The 20527-nt window shown below is 33.6% G+C and overlaps 2 protein-coding genes across 3 annotated transcripts in view; one reads left to right on the forward strand and one right to left on the reverse strand.

The window, feature by feature from the left end:
- The window catches only part of LOC139074340 (cTAGE family member 2-like), a 624763-nt gene that overhangs the window by 216055 nt on the left and 388181 nt on the right, over window positions 1-20527 (forward strand). The gene's annotated exons all lie outside the window — the stretch shown is intronic.
- On the reverse strand, window positions 8771-9775 carry LOC103540114 (olfactory receptor 5D13-like). Its single transcript, XM_070566087.1, has one exon. The coding sequence runs from the start codon at window positions 9773-9775 to the stop codon at window positions 8771-8773; it is 1005 nt and encodes a 334-aa protein (XP_070422188.1).

Below are 20527 nucleotides of genomic sequence, written 5' to 3' on the forward strand. Positions count from 1 at the left end.
TTGAAAACAGAGTAGGGGTCCAGAGAATATTTCATTAAATGTTTCCCATAAGTTACTTTTTTCCAACCTATTAGGAATACTCAGAGATACCAGAGATAAGATCACATCTGAAAACTAAATTCTAGCACCAAATTGTGTTATGAATATATGAATCAAGACCTTAGGGACACGGAGACTAGAGATTATCACAGAAGTATTGCTTTGAAGACTGCAATTCAAGTAATTAGATGTAACAGTGTCCCATGTGATGTCTTCATTTTATATTGTTTTCCTAAAGCCCTCCTGGGGCATTTGTATTATCAACCTCAAATAATCTTATGAAAAATAAATAACAGTGTATATATCTTAACTTTGCATGGATGTAAAAATAAAGAAATATGCAAAAGAAAAAAGCATCTATAAGACAATAGCTCTAGGGTGATTATTAATTCATGTTGATTTATTTTTCTATTTTCTCATGAAGGTATATTTATGTTCCTATGATTCTAAATATAGAGCTGCCTAAACAATATCACATTGTTTACTTTTCCATTGCTAATTAGTAATATATGGTAAACCATTTTTTATTTAAACCCTTGGTTTCATTAATAGAAAGCGATTTACATTGACCTTTTAAGTACAGAGGCCTCAGTTTTTCATATTTACTTTTTCATCTCAAAAACAATTTTGGATTATATGTTTCCTAAAAATACCAGTCTATGGAAAGGAAAATATATTCATGAATTATAGTAACTCTATCCATTATGCCTTAAAAGACACAAATTAAGTTTACCAGTGGCTCGACGTAGTGGTGGATTATTCCTTACTAGAACAAGGCCACAAATCCATTCGTGAACATCTACAGCTCTGTTTCTTATATTATTAAAGGGGCTCATGTTTCTTCCATCTTGTGGCTCACCATCAGTTTGGTGCCTCTGAGGTTACGGTGCTCTTTTGTAAGTGAAGAACTGACAATCATGGAACAACTCTGTAAGTACATCTTTAGCAAAGCTCCATCTCATGAAGCTGACCTCACACACTACAGAGGAAAATCAAAGTAAAGAGCAGTCTAGGAACACTACACCTGAGGAAGTAAAGATAAAAAGTGATATTGGGGCCAGCCCAGTGGCATACTCCACTTCAGCAGTCTGGGACTCGCTGGATCGGATCCTAGGCATGGACATAGACATCACTTATCACGCCATGCTGTGGCAGGCATCCTACATATAAAATAGAGGAAGATGGGCATGGATGTTAGCTTGGGGCTAATCTTCCTCAAAAAAAACAAAAGAGATATGGAACTATGCTCATCGAGGATATTGGCCTGTAATTTTCTTGCGGTATTTTTGTCTAGCTTTGGTATTCAGGTAATGCTGGGCTCATAAAACAAATTTGGAAGGTTTCCCTTTACTTTTTGGAAGAGTTTAAGAAGGATTGATGTTAACGCTTCCTTAACCTTTGGTAGAATCCTCAACAAAAGAGTAGCAAATTGAATCCAACAACATATTAAAAGGATTATATAACATGACCTAGTGCGAATTTTCCAGGAATACATGTCTGGTTCAACATAAGACAAGAAATAATTGCAATATACAACATTAATAGAATGGAGGAATAAAACCACATGATCATCTCAATTGAAATAGAAAAAGTATTTGAAAAATTCAAACACACTTTCATGATAAAAACACTCAGAAAACTAGGACTAGTAGGGAAATTTCTCAGTCTAATAAAGGCCATTATGAAACTAATAAAGGCACTTATGAAAAATCTACAGGTAGCATAACAATGGTTAAAGATTGAAACTTTTATATTAAGATGAAGAAGAGGAAAAGAACTCAGATTTCATCACTGCTGGCCATTTTGTACTGGAAGTTCTAGCAAGTGTAATTAGATTAAAAAAAGGAATAAAAGGCATCCAAGTTGGAAAGAAGTTAAACTATCTCTTTTCATGGGATATATCTGTATCTATACCTACATTTTCCAAAGAATTAACAATAATATTAACAACAAAAAGCTACTAGCACTAATAAACAAATTCAGCAAAGTTGCATGGCATGAAATAAACAAAAATCATTTGTGCTTCTCTATGACAGAGATGAGCAAGCTTTAAAGGAAATTAAGAAAACTATTCCATTTACGTAGCATCTAACAGAATGAAATACCTAGAGACAGATTTAACAGGGAGGTGAAAGACTTGTACACTGAAAACTGCAAAATATTGCTCACAAAAATGAAAGAACGTTTAAGTAAATGAAAAGACACTGTGTGGTCATAGAGAAGGAAACTGGAATTTGTTATCTTAAAAGATGGCCTTTAACATAAAAATTATTTTGAGGTGAAGCCCAGCAGGAAGCAGTAAATGCAGGAAAAGGTCTCTCTACTCTCTATCTTTCTGCCAAAAAGCAGGATATAAGTTCTTCTTTTACTGGAGACATACTCTTATCAGCTCAATGGCAACATAGAAATCTGCAAACAAACCTTACTCCATTGGTTCTCGTCCATATATTTACCTTCTCACATTTTGCCACCCTGCAAAGCCTAAAACTGCTTTCCTTTGTCCTGTCATTTATCTCTAAATTTACTCTTCTTTGTTGAAGATGCTGCCTAAGCCACAGTTCTAAGGTATCCTTTTGAGTTTCTCTATGTCGAGGTTTCTCCCCTGTGATGTGCAATGAGCTTGGAAATCTGCATCATTCCATATATAACAATTAACTCAAAACTCAACTGACAAGTAATTTTCAAATATTGAGATATATGGGGTAACTATTCTGGTTAAAACTGATTCAGGATGAACTCTAGAAGCCTTACTCATGGCCTATTAAGCATACGTTGTACATCTGCTTTAATAATTAAAGCAAAACAATGCCCTCTTTGAAGATACAAATGCATATTTCTCTTCCTACAACACTAATATGGATAACACCTGTATCAGTATTCCTGAGGATGTGTTCCCTTTCCTGGACATCAGGGTCATGTTGTCATGCTAATTTGTAACTGAATACCTCTTTGAAACTTTGATGAATATGTATCCTGGGCATGTTTAATGGATGTTCTTTGTTCTCAAAAGGTATAAAACTGTACTGAAAACCATTCTTCTCTGGAATAATTTTCTGATTTGTGGAGACTGCCCTCCTGGGTTATAATCCTCAGCTTGGCTCAAATAAATATTCAATTTATCTCTTCTATCAATAGAATGGCTATTGGTAAGTTACATTGACAGAACAAATACCTAAATATAAGAGTAAAATCTATAAAACTCTTACAAGAAAAACAGGGGTAAATTTTCATGGCCTGGCCTGAGATTAGGCAATGGCTTCTTAGATATGAAAACAAAACTATAAGCACCAGGGGGCCGGCCCAGTGGCATAGTGGTTGAGTTCACACTCTCCACTTCAGCAGCCTGGGGTCCGTGGATTCAGATACTGGGTGCAGACCTATACACCACTTATCAAGCCATGCTGTGTTGGTGTCCCACATGCAAAATAGAGGAAGATTGGCAAAGATGTTAGCTCTGGGCCAATCTTCGTCACCAAAAAATAAAGTATAAGGAAGAATAGAAAAAATAGACAAATTGAATTTCACAGAATGTAAAACGTTTGTGCATCAAAAAACATTATCAACGAGGTAAATAAAAAGTCTAAAGAATAGGAGAAAAGATTTACAAATCATATATCTGATACAGGTCAAGTATCCAGGATATATATAGGACTCTTACAACCCCAAAATAAAAAGGGAAACAAGACATATATCAAGGTTTACAAATGTCTAAAAAGCCCATGAAAAGATGTTCAACATCTTTAGATTTTAGGAAAATGCAAATAAATACCATAATGAGATATCTCTTCACACCCAGTGGGATCACTCTAATTAAAAACATGTATATATATCATAGCAAGTGTTGGCAAAGTTTTGAAGCAACTGGAAATGCCATACATTATTAGCGGTAATGCAAAATGACTCAGACACTCTAGAAATCAGTTTGGTGCTTCCTCATATAGATAAACAGAAGTACTATCAGACCCAATGCATAGTAGAAAATTTTGCCTTGCACAAAGAGAAGTTGGCCTTTGCCCTCAGTTTCTGGGATATAATCTACATCTTACCTGATAGTAGTGTCTGTTTAGGGAGTGTGGATAGCCACACCTCATATCAAGATGGGGCTGACCATATTTGACAATCTCAAGGCAGGGATTGCCCATGACTGAAAGATTAACCATGTGATTTAGGGTACAGGCTTTTAGATTTGGAGTATCAGTTAGCCTGGAGGCTGAGATCAATCATTTGGACAATCAATCAATCAATCAATCAATCAAGCCTATGTAATAGAGTCCTAGTAAAAAACGGAACACTGGGGCTTGTGTGAATTTCCCTGGTTGGAAATAATTCATGTGTATTGTACAATGGTAATTCTGTGATCATAACATGTCCTGAAGACAATGGAAGTTTCTCTTTTGGATGCCTCCTAGACACTGTCCAATATGTCTCTACCTTTGAGCTATTGATCTGTATCCTTATCCTGTGATAAACCATAACTGTGAGTATAGTTTTTACTGAGTTATTTGAAATTTCTAGGAAAGTAACATACCTAAGTGGGGTTTTGGGAATTTCTCATACTTGCAATTTGTTTCAGAAGTAAGTGCAGGATTAGGTGTTGTGACTTCTAACCTCACAGTCTGGCTAATGCCAGGTACCCAGAAATTCTATCCCTAGGTATAAACAAAACCGAATTGATAACGGGAACTCAAGCAAATACTCACATATGAATGTTCTTCTTCAGCACTATTCACAATAGCCAAATTTCCTAAATGATGGATACACTAAATGTGGGAGATATAAATATATATATTTATACACACATATACACACACACATATATATATAGATACATATATACATATATATGTACACAATATTATTTAAGGATAAAAAGGAATGAAGCACTGATACATCTTATAATGTGGATGAACCTTGAACACAGCATGCTTAATGAAAGAAGTCGGGCACAAATGTCTCCTACTGCATGGTTCCCTTTTTACGACATGTCTAGTATGGATAAATGCATAGAGACAGAAAGCAGATTTCTCATTATTAGGATCTGGGAGGAGGCAGAAATGGGGAAAAAAACTACTTAATGGGTGTGACTTTCTTTTGAAATGACGAAAATATTTTGGAACTAGGTAGATGTGTGGTTGCACAATACGGTGAAAGTTTTAATGTCACTGAATTTTTTAATTTAAGAAGGTTAATATTATGAGAATTTCAATTCAATAAAAAAGAATGCAGCTATGAAAAGGAAATGAAGTTTTATCCTATTTTTTATCCCAGCCTCAGTCTCTGCAGTAGTTGATTCAAATTTGTCAAAGGTAAAAAGTTTGTTCTTCTCCTAGCTAACATTCTATGGCTTTAGCCTTCCATACTGTTGATAATTCATTATCCAGAAAGAAGGAAATGAGTTTCTTTGTGTTCATTATCTGTCTTTCTCTTCTCTTCCTGTTTTTCTGAGAATTTTTATCATGACTAGTTGCTTAATATTATTAGCTGTTCTTCACATCTGTTGAAGTGACTATTCGTTCTTCTACTTTATTTGTTAATGTGATGAATCACCTTGATGGACTAGAAAGGATATACCAAACTTGTATTCCTGGGTTAAATCCCTCTTGAGTATGATTTGTTATCTATTTTATATATCAGTGAATTGGTTTACTATTTTAAATACTTGTCCACATATATTTACGATATATTGTTCTGTAACTTGGCTGTCTAGTGATGCAGGCATCGTAAAATGAACTGGGAAATGCTCCCTGCTTATTCTATTGTTGCTGTAAGTCTATGTCAGATTGGAATTGCGTCTTCTCTAAAGTGCCATCTACTTTAGGGATAAGGCTTCAATTTTTCATAAGGCTTTCCTGAAATTTTGATGATAGCAGTAGGGAAATAAACACCAAATATAGCTAGAAAATCACTCCTACATGTTGGTTCTCTCAGATCCACAAGCTCAGAACTATGTTCATACAATTACTGGATTTTATCCTTGTGCTTAGAATGCAACTTTTTACATCAACAAGACAGTCTTTGAGCTTGCATGAACTACGTATCTAAGCAGAAATATTCAGGAAAGAAAGAGCCTTGATGTAGGAGCGCTACAATCCCTTTCCCTAACTGCCCATCTCAATTTCCTTCTTTCTCTCTCAGGGTCAATCTTTTTCTAAGATGATGAATAGTAGGGAGGATCTGTCATACAGTAAAAATGTCACCTACCACCCCTGGAATACTCATATCATAATAGAATTGTCCAGCATTGCAAATTTCCTGAAGTTGTATTGTTAAACATTATATGGAAATTAATATTTACATAATATGGTCTACATACAACTTCCAACATTTTCTCTAGTAAGTGACTATTAATTCTGTACATTCTTCCCTTAATTTTGTGAATACCTTCACCAAAAGTCTTGACACAGCTTCTGAGAAATGAAACAAAGGAACTGCACCTATCCAAACCACTACTAAAAATATAAGGAAGAGTATAATTCATACATAAAAGCGAAGAACCCATCAGTAGCAGTCTGTAGAACTTTCAATGAAATCACTTATATCAACAAACATACACTCATTTCATCATTTAAAATATGTACATTCATATTAAAATTCTAATTTTGAAATTCTTGGAGAATATCTACATTATATTTGTGTCAATAAATGTTTGTTGAAAAGCATTTTCCAGATTAACTAAATGTGTATTGTAACGGAGTGCACACCTATTCAGAGATTTGCTTCATTGCATTTTGTTTTGTTTTCTCCTTGGGATCTTAAATCCAAGGAGCTATGGCAGATGTCACACATGGTTCACTCTAGACTGTGTTCACATCCTCTACACACATTTTTTTTGTCATTAAAATATTTTTGTTAACATACACACAGCCTATTAAAGTACTTTTTGACTAGAAAGCTGAGTGTGTATGGCATCTGGTTGACAGAGAATTAAAAGTTAAATAAATCACATAACTCTATAAAACATATCCCAAATTATTGAACATATCGTTACATATTGCTAAACAATCAAATAAATAGGTTAAGTTTCAAAGTTTGATAGCAATCTTCATTATAATGGAAATTAGGATTCTTTATTTGGAGATAAAAAGCTCATGATTTTAGTGAAGGCAATCACATAATTCATAGTTGGCTGTTGGACTGAAACCACGATACTTGGAAATTTACCCAAACTTTGCCTATCTTGTGAGAGTTCAACCACGATCATCAAGCAAAAACCAGCAACGACAGTCATTTAGTAAAGCTAATCAAATGGCCCATCGATTTACGCAAAAGTCTGTCAAACTAGATCAGTTATTTTTACTTTTAAATTTTTTTATTGTTTTACAGGGAATGACTCACTCTGAGATAACATCTGTTACTAATGTTCCTCATTTTTCATCCTCCCCCCCACAAAGCCCCAGTACACAGTTGTATATTCTACTTGTATATCCTTTTGGTTCTTCTATCTTAGCCACCACCATAGCATGGCTACTGACAGACAGGTGGTGTGGTTCCATGCTGAGAACTGAACCTGGGCCACCGAAGTTGAACAGTTATTTTTATCTGAAATATACAAGAAGAACATTTTCCATTAAGTAAAATTGACCATAAACTTTAGATATATTGAAATATTGAGCCTAAATCTTCATTGTATTCTGTATCCATGCTCATTGTCACGTAGTTTTTCAGTTCCGCAAAAGGCAGATACACTTTCTCAACCATTGAATTTGTGCTCAGCTATATGATTTGCATTGGCTAATAGAATGTTAACAGACATAACACAAATAGGAGCTTGCCCTAGGTTTTGTTATAGCACATTTTGTCTTATGACTTAATCATGGACAATACAGGAAGATACTCTAACTAGCCCAATGGTACACAGAGCAGAGCTATCCAATCACCATGAAGATCTATAGACTAGAGGTGACTTTGCTGGTTAGGCAAGACTACATCAGGTTAAACAAGATTCTCTAGCTGATTATAGAAGAGCTTCTCCAATAAATCCCCCAATAAAGAAATCAAAATTGCCTAATGTTTCATATCACTGAATTTTATGTTCCTTCTTATGCATCAACAGTTATATTACACACAACTCAAGATCATCATGAATGACAATTTTAGATTGAACCGTAGCTACTTCTGAAGAGTACAATTTTTTAATTTTTATTTTTTATATTTTGTATACAAAGAGAAAATTAATTTTATATTAACAATCATAATTACCACACAATATTCTGGGCTTTGTTGGGACAGAGGTATGCCTTCTTTGCACTTATAATGTACCAATGCTTCCTGTGTGGAATTAAATAAATATTTCTTTTAAATTTAGAGTCTGAGTGCTGAATAACTCCTAGTTTGCTGTATTGCATTTGATGCATCCTCCCTGATAATAAGCTATAAATATTTACGGTAACTCTATAAACCTATTCTCTGATGACTAAAAAAGAATGAAAGATTTACTGGGCAGTCATATGGTAATGTGTGCTAACTCAGATATCTTTACATGACAAATTCTGTGTGCCAAAACTTCATTTAAGTGGTCTGAATTTTAATTACTGTGTTATTTATTATTTTATAGCTAATTTACTAAAGTTAAAATTTAACATATGTTAAATAGTATGCCAACTGGGGACTTACATTAAACACTGCTCTGCTTTAGTAAAATAAGGAATTCCAAGTATTAAAAATGCTAAAAGACTAGGACAATTCTCCACAATACTCTTGAAAACAAAAACGTAAATCTTACCATCTTACATTAATGACATAGTAATTTGGTACTGATTGACTTCCTGAGGGTCTCCTTCACATCTTTGTTCCTGAAGCTGTAGATCAGTGGGTTCAGCATGGGCATGACCACTGTGTAAAAGACAGAGGCTACCTTGACCATGAGCCATGAACTTTTGGAGTTAGGAACACAGTAGAGAAATAGGATGGTCCCGTGGAAAATGGTAATGGCTGTCAGGTGGGAGGCACATGTGGAGAAGGCTTTGTGGCGCCCCTCGGTGGAAGGCACTTTCCTGACAGTGATAAAGATAAAAACATAGGAAGTAAGAATGATCAATAGACTGCTTATTTCATTGAATGTTGCAGAGACTAAAATGGTCTCCTGGCTTACGTAGGGGTCAGAGCAAGACACAGAGATAATGGCGGCATGCTCACAGACAAAGTTATTTATAATATTCTTTCCTATGAAGGATAATTCCAATAGAAAGTAGGTAAGGGTCAGGGAACAGACTGTACCCCAAAGGTATGGTGCTGCCACCAGTAAGGAACAAAGCTTCTGCGACATTACAACTGTGTAGAGAAGAGGGTTACAAACTGCCACAAATCTGTCATACGCCATGACCACCAACATGAATGTTTCTGTCACCACAAATATGCATGCAAAGAAGAATTGCATGATGCATCCTGTGAAAGAGATGGTTCTGTCTTCCACAACCAAATTTTCTAGTAGTTTCAGTGTAACTACAGTAGAATACCAGAAATCAACAAAGGATAAGTTGCTGAGAAAAAAGTACATGGGGGTGTGGAGTTTGGGCTTGATCTTGATAATCACAATCATGCCCAGGTTCCCCAGCACAGTCACTGTGTAGATGGTTAAGAATAACAGGAACAGAGGCACCTGGAGTCCTGGATATTCTGAGAAGCCCAAGAGAATGAAAGTGACTTCAGCACTCTGGTTTTCTTGGTTCCTCTGGACAAAATAGGAAAGCTGATTCAGAGAAACGAGAAGCAAATTTTGGAGAAGGCAGGTTAACATGAGGAAATGTTGAGAGACTGTGATTATCTATAAATAGTGTTGTGGAAAGCTTTTAGTTTCAACCATTACATTATTTAAAAGCTAGAATTTACTAGTGTCAAAATTTTACAGTGAGTATGAAGTCTATGCAAATGGAATAAAAAAGAAGGCAGTTGAGAGAGGAAGGACAAAAACAGAGTTGGCCTTGTTATATTTCAAGTGATCAGACTCAGTATCCTCAGAGTCTATTATCATCATGAGAAAGACCAGTCTGGCTTTTTACATAAATCTGAGTTTAGTTAAAATGCTCGTCTTGTAAAAAATATATATCATACGTTTCTACAGTTTCTTCTCTAACTTGTTTAACTATGAGAACATAGAATTCAAAAGAAAATTAATGACCCAACAAAATGGTCGAGTACAATTTTCCTTTTACTATTTTTGCTGTAACTATTTCTAAATAATTTACTTCTCCAGTGACCTCCTTACACTGAGTCAGACATTTCTTTTCCCGTATTTTAAATATTTTCTTCAGAAGAATAATGCACTTGATCAACTACATTTACCTAATTATTGCAAATTATAAAAATCTGTTACCCTTCCTTGGTGTATTGTAATATCAAGTAGTTAGAGAGATTTATGGTAGAAGTAAACTGAAGTATAATATGTCCAGACCATTTTTAGTATGCTGGAGACCTCTCTACATCATTATCAGATGGTCATTTTAGTGTACCTCAAAACCTCCAAAAGTCACAACACACTAATACTCATCTTGAGTCTTACAAAACAAGTAGCTGTAGCGAAACCCCATGGGATCTAAGTATCATGAATTAGCATAAAATGAGGATATTTATCGGGGGCAAATACACTAAATTCTTTGTAAAAATTGTCCTGTGTTCCTCCAAAATGGCTCAATTGCCTTTTTCTGCCATTATAATCAATTAATCTCAAAGCCACTTTTCCTGATTGCCGCTGAAACCTAAAATGGCACTATGCATAAAAGTAAAGCAATTCTACATAGAATTCTGTAAAAATTCTATGTCCTATTAGGAGGTGAAATTAACAGGTTATAGTTTTCCTTTGATTGTTATGACTTTATCCTCCAAGACCGTATGCAGCACTTAAAGGTTCCCTGCATATATGTAAAGATATCATTAACGTATCCCTGCTCTTTTTCTTCTTCAATTGCTCCTTAAAATGCTTTGATTTGATACTTGTGATTTAATCTTCCACCACATTTATTACTACTTTCTGAAAGTATTTTTCAAATAACATAAAACTCATTGAGTGCAAATTCCATAACAGAACATATTCTTTTCAAAATCTATACTCGTCTCCCATGGCTGTTGTAACAAAGTCTCAGCAGCTCAGGATTGATAGGGAATGCATAGCCATGAAAGAGAAAGAAAGTTTTGATATATCTTCAGCTCATTCTTACCCACACATCTTTTCCACACATGTAGCTTTGCATTCCACCTTCTGCACTCTGTGTTTGTACCAACAGACTTGGGGCAAAGTTCACAGTCCCCCATTTAGCCCCATGAATTGTCAACAATGTTGAGGTGACTGAGAGCATAAGGTGCTGGGCACACTCTTTCCCTCCTTTCTGATGCCATCCATCATGACTGTCTCACTGCATATCCACTGTGTACCCAGCAGTATAATAGGCATTTTAGAAACCACAATATTGTAAAATATTGTCCTTATCCTCAATTTTTTTCCTATGAGTGCTATTCTGGGGAAAAATGCATATAATTACAAATGATACATTGCTACATATAATTCTTGTTTGTTATTAAATATAACGTTTGTGTGTATAAAGAGAAGGAAAAGAATACTGTGATCAAGAATGACTGAAGACACTTCTTAGTGATGTAAGTCAGTGAATAATAATACACGTGGTGAAAGATACGGTATCAGATACTTCTAGTTGGCTGAACTAAGCAGGTATAACGGCAGTTAGAGATTCACAGGTGTTTGTCTCCTGCAAAGATTATTGGAATATATTATTTTACCTTTAAAGTTAAACAAACTAAGGATGGAATCAACTCACCTGAGTGCAGAACAATTTAACTTATTCATTTGATGAAGCTTATTTGCTAAGATTAATGGACTGAAGGCGACTTCCTGCTGAGATTTCAGCTATTTTTTTTAATATAGTAACAAACCAGAAAAAGTAATAGCAGGATTCTACAATATATTGTAATGAATATTTCAGGGAAATGAGTTTTTTCCTGTAATCTGTCAAAAATAAATTCATAGATGACAGAGAGAAAAGGAGACCAAAGCTAAATCCTAACATGAAGCTGTGTCACACATATATGCCACCAATACCTTAGGGATGTTAACTCTGGAGAACGTCACTGAAGTCTTTCCTTGGTGGCTACAAATAGAACAATTAGATGAAGTAATGCCCCATGTGATATTTTGTTCGTATATAATTTCTTCTAAAGATTGGGGGGTGATTTCACCATGAACTTGTATCCACTGATCTTTTAAAAATGTTGAACCAGTCACTATATTGTTGTCATTAAATACTTGTAAAATATATAAATGTAGAAAAAAATCAGTTATTTGGCAACAATCCAGACAGAACTAATCTTAATCTTTGTTGTATCTTTGATTTTCCTTCCCTATATAGATATACATTAATCAGTGCTAATCTGGACATAAAATTTATACAAAAAATATTATATTATAGTTATGCTGTTTATTCTCCTTTCTTTAATTTTATATAGTATTATCAGATTAATATTTTATGAAAACCATTGATTTTCTTAAAATTATGCAGACTGTATTGCTCTTCCAAATATGAGCACAATGTTATTCAATTCTTAAATTTAGTATTGAAATTGAAAAAAGCTCATACTCTATTTTTTCAATTTATAATTTGTTATATGTTATATAAATTATATAAATAATATGATGTATTTATTATTTAAGAAACTGCCATATCTTAACAAATATGCATCTTAATCTCAGTGACTTGATTTAAAAGAACAGGTTTCAGCAAACTTCCTATGAAGGACAATATAGTAAATATTTTAGTCTTTGTGAGTTATATTGTTTCAATCCCAACTATTCAATTCTGCGTGTTGTAGCATGGAAGCAGCCATATAATCAATGCATAAATCAACAGGCCTGGCTTTGTTCAAGCAAAATTTTATTTATAAAAATATAGTTGACTAGGTTTGGTTTGTGGGACGTAATTTGTCAACCCTTGCAACAGAAATTTATTTCTTCGTTGTGAAAGGTGCAAAGTTATTTCCAGATCAGTAGGCAGATGTCCTCTGAGTAATGATACATGAGGCTAGCCTCCTTCCAAATTGTGGCTTATAATAATCTGATTATTATAGTGAAATTATCATACAGTCAGAGAAGCAACAATTTACTTTAAAGGATACTGAGCTTTTCTGCATTATCACTATGCATAAAGTTTTTTGCTTTGTTTAATTTTTACTTTATGATATCTTGAGCATATTAGGGGTACTCTTCAGAAGTTGAGATAATTGAATAATGTCCAGGATTTTTTCTGATTGGTAAAATCATAAAAAGATTTTGAACTGTGGGCTGAACTATAATGTTAACATAGGATTGCAGGGACAGGAAAGGAAAAGAAAAGATTCTTTAAGCAGAGAAGACAGTCTGAGCCAAGGCAGGAATTTGGATGTTCATGTTCCTATCAATTAGAAGTAGAGTTTATGCAGGTAGCAAAAAGAGGTCAAGTTGGAGGATTAGAGGAACACAATTGTGTACAGAATGCAATTGGGATCTGTGTAAGTTGTTGAACATTGTAATAGGGTTCAACGCCAACAGAACAAAGATGGAATAATGAGGAGGTGGTGGTTGTAAAAAGGTATAGATGTTGGGAATGAAGTTGATTCAGTTCTAATATTATAACCATGGCATTCAATTTGGCTGCATTGTTAGATTATGTAGACAGAGAGAGGTAACTCCCATTTTCATTTTGGTTTGGAAGGGAGCATTATGTTCTTGACAGCATGTCATCGCAGGTAAACCAATAGTTCCCAATAACTATTCATAATTTTATAGGTACCCTGTGATGTCAAGTAAGTAATAGTGAGACGTATATATTGGAACTAGAGCATCTAGTAAACCAGTAAACAGCCTGAAGATGCCTGGAATACAGAAGAAAAGTACAAGGAGACTCTGACCAATATCTTTAAATATTTCAAGGTTAAAATGGGAACAAAAGGCTGTTCTTGTTTTCTGTATGTTCAAGAGACAAAATTAATTCCATTAATTCAAAAACCACAGGAAAAGCACTTTCAGAACCAAAACCAGAAAGATTTTCTTTCCATACTGTCCAAAAACAGAATAGTATAAGTAACTCTCAGTGTCCCTGAGTTGCTGCACTCACGAATAGGATATAAGAAGGGACTATAAAGATATAAACCTTAATGTGAGTAAAAAGAATAGCTTGGCTCTTGAGGATGAAGGCCGACAAAACAATAAGACTCCACAAGGTGTCTCTACTTTTTGAATATTATGTGACTAATACTTACATTTGTAGGGAGGTCTCACCAGATCATTCACATTTGGGGTTCTCAAAATACTCTATTGTTTTCAAATTATTTTTATGCTTGTCAAATCTTGGAACTTACACATATCTAAGAAGTTAGTTTCACTGCCCATGCAATAAAAGTAACTAATAATAATTAAATAGCATATTCTAACCTTCCTAACCAATAAGATTCTTGTTGAATGCAAGATTTATTAGTTCTTGCCTGGAAATGAGCAGAACAGTCTTGCAAGTATATATAAATATCGCGTACTATAAGAAATAAGAAATTCAATTCAAAATAGACTCCCAAATATAATATGATATGTAGATATATAGTTAGATATATTAGATATCAGTATAGATATAGGCATATATAGACATATATATATAGTTATAGATACAGATACCTTTGAGAATGGAAAGTGTACCGTATAAGCCCATGGCTAGCACTCTGTGTCTAAGATAACTCAATTAATGTGACTACAGGCAATTTTCTTCATCTTTCTCTGATCTAAGCTGGGTCTCTAGTATGGCATATAGTTCAGAAAAGATCAAAGAACTAAGGTGCACTTTGTAATGGATCTCTTAAATCTCAGTCCAGTATTATTTCATTTTTTATTACACCAGAAGCAATGTGTCTTTTTTTATTAGAATTTATCCCAGCTTGACATAATGAGAATAAACATTTGGTTTGCTTTACCCCAACATTGCCAATTCGACTGCCATCTATTTGTGGTCTCATTCTCAACCAAATTACATAGTAATTGGTAGAATTTTTTCATAAGGTCCACTAGTACAAAATCCCTCTGCAAATAGTAGGAGAGGGTATCATTTCTTTCCCTTACAAATGATACAAACAGAATATCCACTAGATGGCAGGGTGATACGATAAATTAAATGAAGACAAAAATTTCAGTATATTAGTTGCTTTAAGGGAGTAACAGAAAGAAATAAAAAAAACTAAGAAGTTCATGGTGTGAATAGGCCTTGAAGATCATTAATTCCACACTCCCTTTCTTTCAGGGATAAGGGAACACGTGTTCAAAGATGGTAAATTACTTGACCACATTCCAGCAACAACTCACCTTTTATTTTAATTTTGTTTTACCACTAATTAATTTTGAATTAGGAGTAATGTGTTGGCTCTTGGTCACTTACACAGTCACATAGTTTCAGGAATAAGGAGCATTAATAGCTCATTTCAATTAATTTATAATAAGTAAATACAAAAATAAAAACAGATATTAGTATAAAGACAAAAATCCTTACCAAAATGCAAATCTTCCTGAAAGCAAAGAGCAAATAAAACAAATTAAATGATAAAAAAACAATTTATCTATTTATACACACATACATAAGTATCATATATCCATATACATATGGATGCATGTATATGATGTAAAATATCATGTATATGACATAAAATATTACAGAACAAATACAGAACACATTGATTATATTAATAGGTTTAATGACAACGTTAGATCCAACACTGTGCTATATGCATGAGATACTCAAAATCATTCAGTAAAGTTAAAATTAAAGAATAAGTTAGTGATTTCTAAATTAATTTCACTGTTGTCACAGAAAATATTATGAATAATTTGAGTCCCTTGATATTTGTTGTGGCTTGATTTATGATCCAGCACATGATCAACCATTGCAAATTTTGTATGTGAACTGAAAAACATGTGTATGTTGTTTTTCTTGGGAATCATATTCTATAAAAGTTAGCTAGGTCAAATGTGTTATGTCATTTGGAACTTCTATGTCCTTAGATAGTGCATTGCTTGTTTATTCATCAGTTTAAAAAAGTAAGTTAAAGTCTCCAACCATGATAAAGGACTCATCTATTTCTTTTTATACCTCTGGACTTCTTCTTTACCAATTTGGAAGATCTGTCATTGAGCATATGGCCATTTGAATTGTAATATCTTCTTAGTAGGTAGACCTATAAATCATTGTGAAATAATCCTCTTTATCTTTAGTAATTTTATTTTAATTAAAACCTACTATGTTTCATATATTAAAGCTGCATGAGACTTCTTTACAGGGACTTTGCTTTGCATATGTTTTACAATTATCCAAAGTAGATGAACATATGCATAACTTACTACCCAGATGTTTACCCATGTCTCTACCCCACAGAAATATTTATTTATGTTCACTAAGTAATATAACAAGATTCTTTGTAATGCCTCTATTCACAATACCTAAAAAGTAAAAAACAAAACCAAAAAACGCAGATAGTCATCTACATCTTGTTGTGTAAAATTTGGGATATATTCATACAATGAAGACTATACAGCAAAGAGAATAAAGAAATTTGTAAACAAGATGAATATATGTTATAAATATAATGCTGATCAAAAGAAGCCAGATACAAAGAAAAGTGTATTCTGTATAGTTTTATTTATATAAAGTTATAAATAGGTAAAATATTGGTGTTACAAATGTAAAGGTACTTTTGTTTGAAAGAGAGAAAGTGAATAAATAAAAAAGGGACAAAATGTGCTTCTGTGTTTTGTTAACGTCCTGCTTGTTGATTCCTATGCTGGTTACAGAGGTGTGCTTATTTTGTTAAAACATATAGTGATAGTCATGCACTTTTCTGTATGCATATTAAAACCAAAAATATATATATTAAAAATTCAACAAAGATATTAGACAATGGTAAATGCAAATAAATAAGATGCCAAAATCATGATATGTGACAAAGGAGAATGCAGACAATAAACCTTCAAATGTATTTTTAAAAAATAAACACTATATTACAGAAAGCCAGATCCCACAATGAAGTTATATATCCAAAGACAAAGCAACACTTTTCATAAACCAGAAACTATAGGAGATTAGAGGAGAAATAAACAGAAACTCTCAATTGAAGACAAAAGAAAAACAGCAAACATTTAGTAATGAAGGCTATAATCCCAAACAACACAATCACATATACATCACAGAAGTCCAGTAATAAGAAACACAATTTTTTCAATTGCATGTTAGTTGTCATAAAAATTAATTATATTTTAACTCCTGAGTTAAACCAAAATAAATCCATCAAAAATGATGAAAATGTAAATAGTATTCCCTGAACGTTAATAAATATAAGCATAAATTAATAACAATGTTTATCGAACAATAAGGCATTCCACTTGAAAAGGTTATAGCATGTCATTAGAACATACCAAAGAATGCTATAGACCACAACTGCTAAATTACTATATGAGATACATTTAAGGCAATTATCAGAAGAGATGTTATGTTATTGCATATTGATATCATAAAATGAGAAGAAATAAAAATTCAACTCCAAAGGCCTAGAAAAAGGCCTTAAGATAATAACAACATGTAGAATTTAATCTTCCTATCCATCCTCCCAAGAGCCATTCAGACCATGAAAAGCAAACAAATTACCCATACTTTTTGCATCACTGTGAGAAAGATATTCCTATGAAGTAGAAGTTGCCTGTAAGTAGAGAAATATTTATCAAAAGTAAAGAGAAGTATCACTGGATCTCAAAGTCTCATAATTCTATGTATGTACAGTGAAGAAGTCTAAAGAAGCAGTTTAGAAAAATGAAAAGGGAATTGGTGATCCTGTTAGTGGGATAATACAAACAAAATCAATAATAAAGGTCCACTTATGTAACCAGTAATTGAGAACAAGTCCAAAGCTGACAGAAAGCAGCATTGATTACAAGAAAAAGAATAGGAATTATTTGGGATTTGAGGCGAAAAACTCAGAAAAATTATTTCTAAGGGAATGGAGGGAAGGAAAAAGAGGATAGTACCCTTTCAACTTGTGAAAGTTAACAGAAAGAGGAAGTAAGATCAGTAAATAGTTAACGAGCTTCTAAAAGTAAGATAGAAGAAACACACACAAACACTACATCAAAACTTCCTAATAACCACAAATTTTATATAGAGAGAGATTTATATACAAATATAGATATATACACCTATATATGTATGTATATCTACATACACACACATAGTTCGTTTCAGTATATTGTCAGAAGAAAGCAATAAAGCAATTTTATCTAGAAATCTTGTAAGTCATACAAAACCCTCAACTTAGTTCATAAAGTTAACAAGAAAGTCTCTATCCACACAACTCTACCATAAGTGGGATGGGGGACATAAAATAAGAGTCAAAGCATTCCAAATAATGAAAGTGTCTCCAACATAATATAACCCAACAATAAGCGTAAGGAAACAACACCATAACATTTTAAACTGAACTAAATATCCTTAAATAGTAATTTGGAAATATTAAAATTATGCCTTGAGTAAAAGTCTCAAAATGCATAAAAATAAAAAAATGGTTATACTAAAAAAGAGTTGATAAGGCGCAATAAAGAAATTGAAGAAAAAGTAGACAAAATAATAATGAAATCAAACTTATTTCTTTGAATAGATCCATACAATTGGTAATGCCTAGTGTAATGTATGAAGAGAACAAAAAGAAAATATTACCAATGTCAATATTTAACAAGGATATCTTATAGATATGAAAAAATTATCAAATATTATAAATAATTTTGTCTTTGTTTTCAAGTCATATACCTCATATTTATCCTTCTGCCATGAATAAAAAAAATCTCATATCAGGTTTCTTATTTCTTCTTGTGCGTATATTGACATATTAAAATAGCAGAGATTGCATCCCAAGCTCTCTGCCTCTCAACAGAAATATCAAAACAATTGCAGATACTATCAGAACCAAATTTATCAGAAAACTGAAAAACAGTCAAAAGATTTAAAGTAACCAAAGTAATTCTAATATAAGAAAAAGGTAATTGAAAAGTGGTAGGAACGTTTTGTGCATTTTTACTTGCCCTTGGCCACTCCTCCCTTGCTGTGGTGGCAGTTTTGACATGGTGCCCTGCATTCCAGTGTGGGATTCTGAACTCTAGTTTTGGAGGGAACAGAAACAATCATATTCGCAAGTTCTTGTGTATGTCTATTCTAATCTGTCCGGCGGCTACATAAAAGACTGATGAAAGTTCACATCTCTCTTCTATCTAACACAGAAATCTCAGGTATGAAGAACAGTGTGCATTGTTTGAAAACACTGCAAGATGAATAATGACTCAGTGATTCCTAAGGTCAAGGACAAAAAACAGAGCAGAGTTTAATTGGGAAATTAGGACAAGCAAACGCATCTCTGTATATGGGGGAATTAGGAAGGTATGGTCATGCTCAGGGCAAGATGCATGCTTAGAAAGAACTCAAGAAGACCCTAGGCTTTCATCTTGGGGAGATCACTAGGCTTGGTATATGCCTGGCTGAATGTTGAAAGAGTGTCCCAGCATTTAACCAATCTGCGATTTTGTCATATCCCCAAATAATTTTATTGGAATTTTGATTGGAGTTATAATCATAAATTAATTTGGTAGGAATAGACATCTTTATAATATTCAATTCTCCCATCCAAGAGCATGCAGTGACTCTATTTATTGGATTCTTCTTGTATAGCTTACAGTAAAATTTTGTCGTTTATTCAAATAACTCATATTTCTTGTTAAGTTATTCCTAGGTATTTCATCACTTTTGTTGCTATTGGGAGAGCAATATTTTTTTCAGTATGTTTTCTCATGCTCACTAGTCATAGTGTATAGAAAATCCAGTAATTTTCAGATAGTTGTCTTTATATATGTGGGTATATCTCCTATATTAAGTCATTCCTGGCATTAATAGGAGTGTAAAGTCACATCTCAAGTACTTTGAGTTCTAAACTCAATACACAAGATGAGCACTGAGTGTGGTTAAAATTATCCAATATCATACAGCTATTAAATGATATGGATGGGATTCAAGCATCCATTCCTGAGATATAATTGTGTTATTAGAGGTGCCTAATAGCTGAAACACACCTGAGAAAGAGAAAAAATAACGTCTCACATCTTATGCAAAAGCCCACATTGGTGCCGTGTTGGACAGGGCCAAATCTCCCATACTATTTATTTCCCCTTTATCTTCATTACCCACTATTTTTCCCAAGATGTATAGTTGGGTTCTTCAAGTCCAATATGCCTCTGACATGACTCTATTGTCCTGTTTGATAAGTCACGGAGGCTGGACTCTGGCTAGTTTAATTGGTTTGACGTTAACTATATACGACCAGGGAGTAAACCACCACTGGCTTGGCTACCAAAAGGAAGAACATATAAATCCCTCAAAATTAGCTATTTTTTCAAAGTAAAAGATTTTCCACTTACTATTTAAATCCAAGTTTAAAATAATCC

Source organism: Equus przewalskii, chromosome 11 (assembly GCF_037783145.1).
Source record: "Equus przewalskii isolate Varuska chromosome 11, EquPr2, whole genome shotgun sequence".
Classification (NCBI taxonomy): Eukaryota; Metazoa; Chordata; class Mammalia; order Perissodactyla; family Equidae; genus Equus; species Equus przewalskii.

Bases quoted from the DNA above. Each gene is read 5' to 3' on its own strand.
- LOC103540114 (XM_070566087.1), bottom strand. From the start codon at position 9,775: ATGTTAACCTGCCTTCTCCAAAATTTGCTTCTCGTTTCTCTGAATCAG.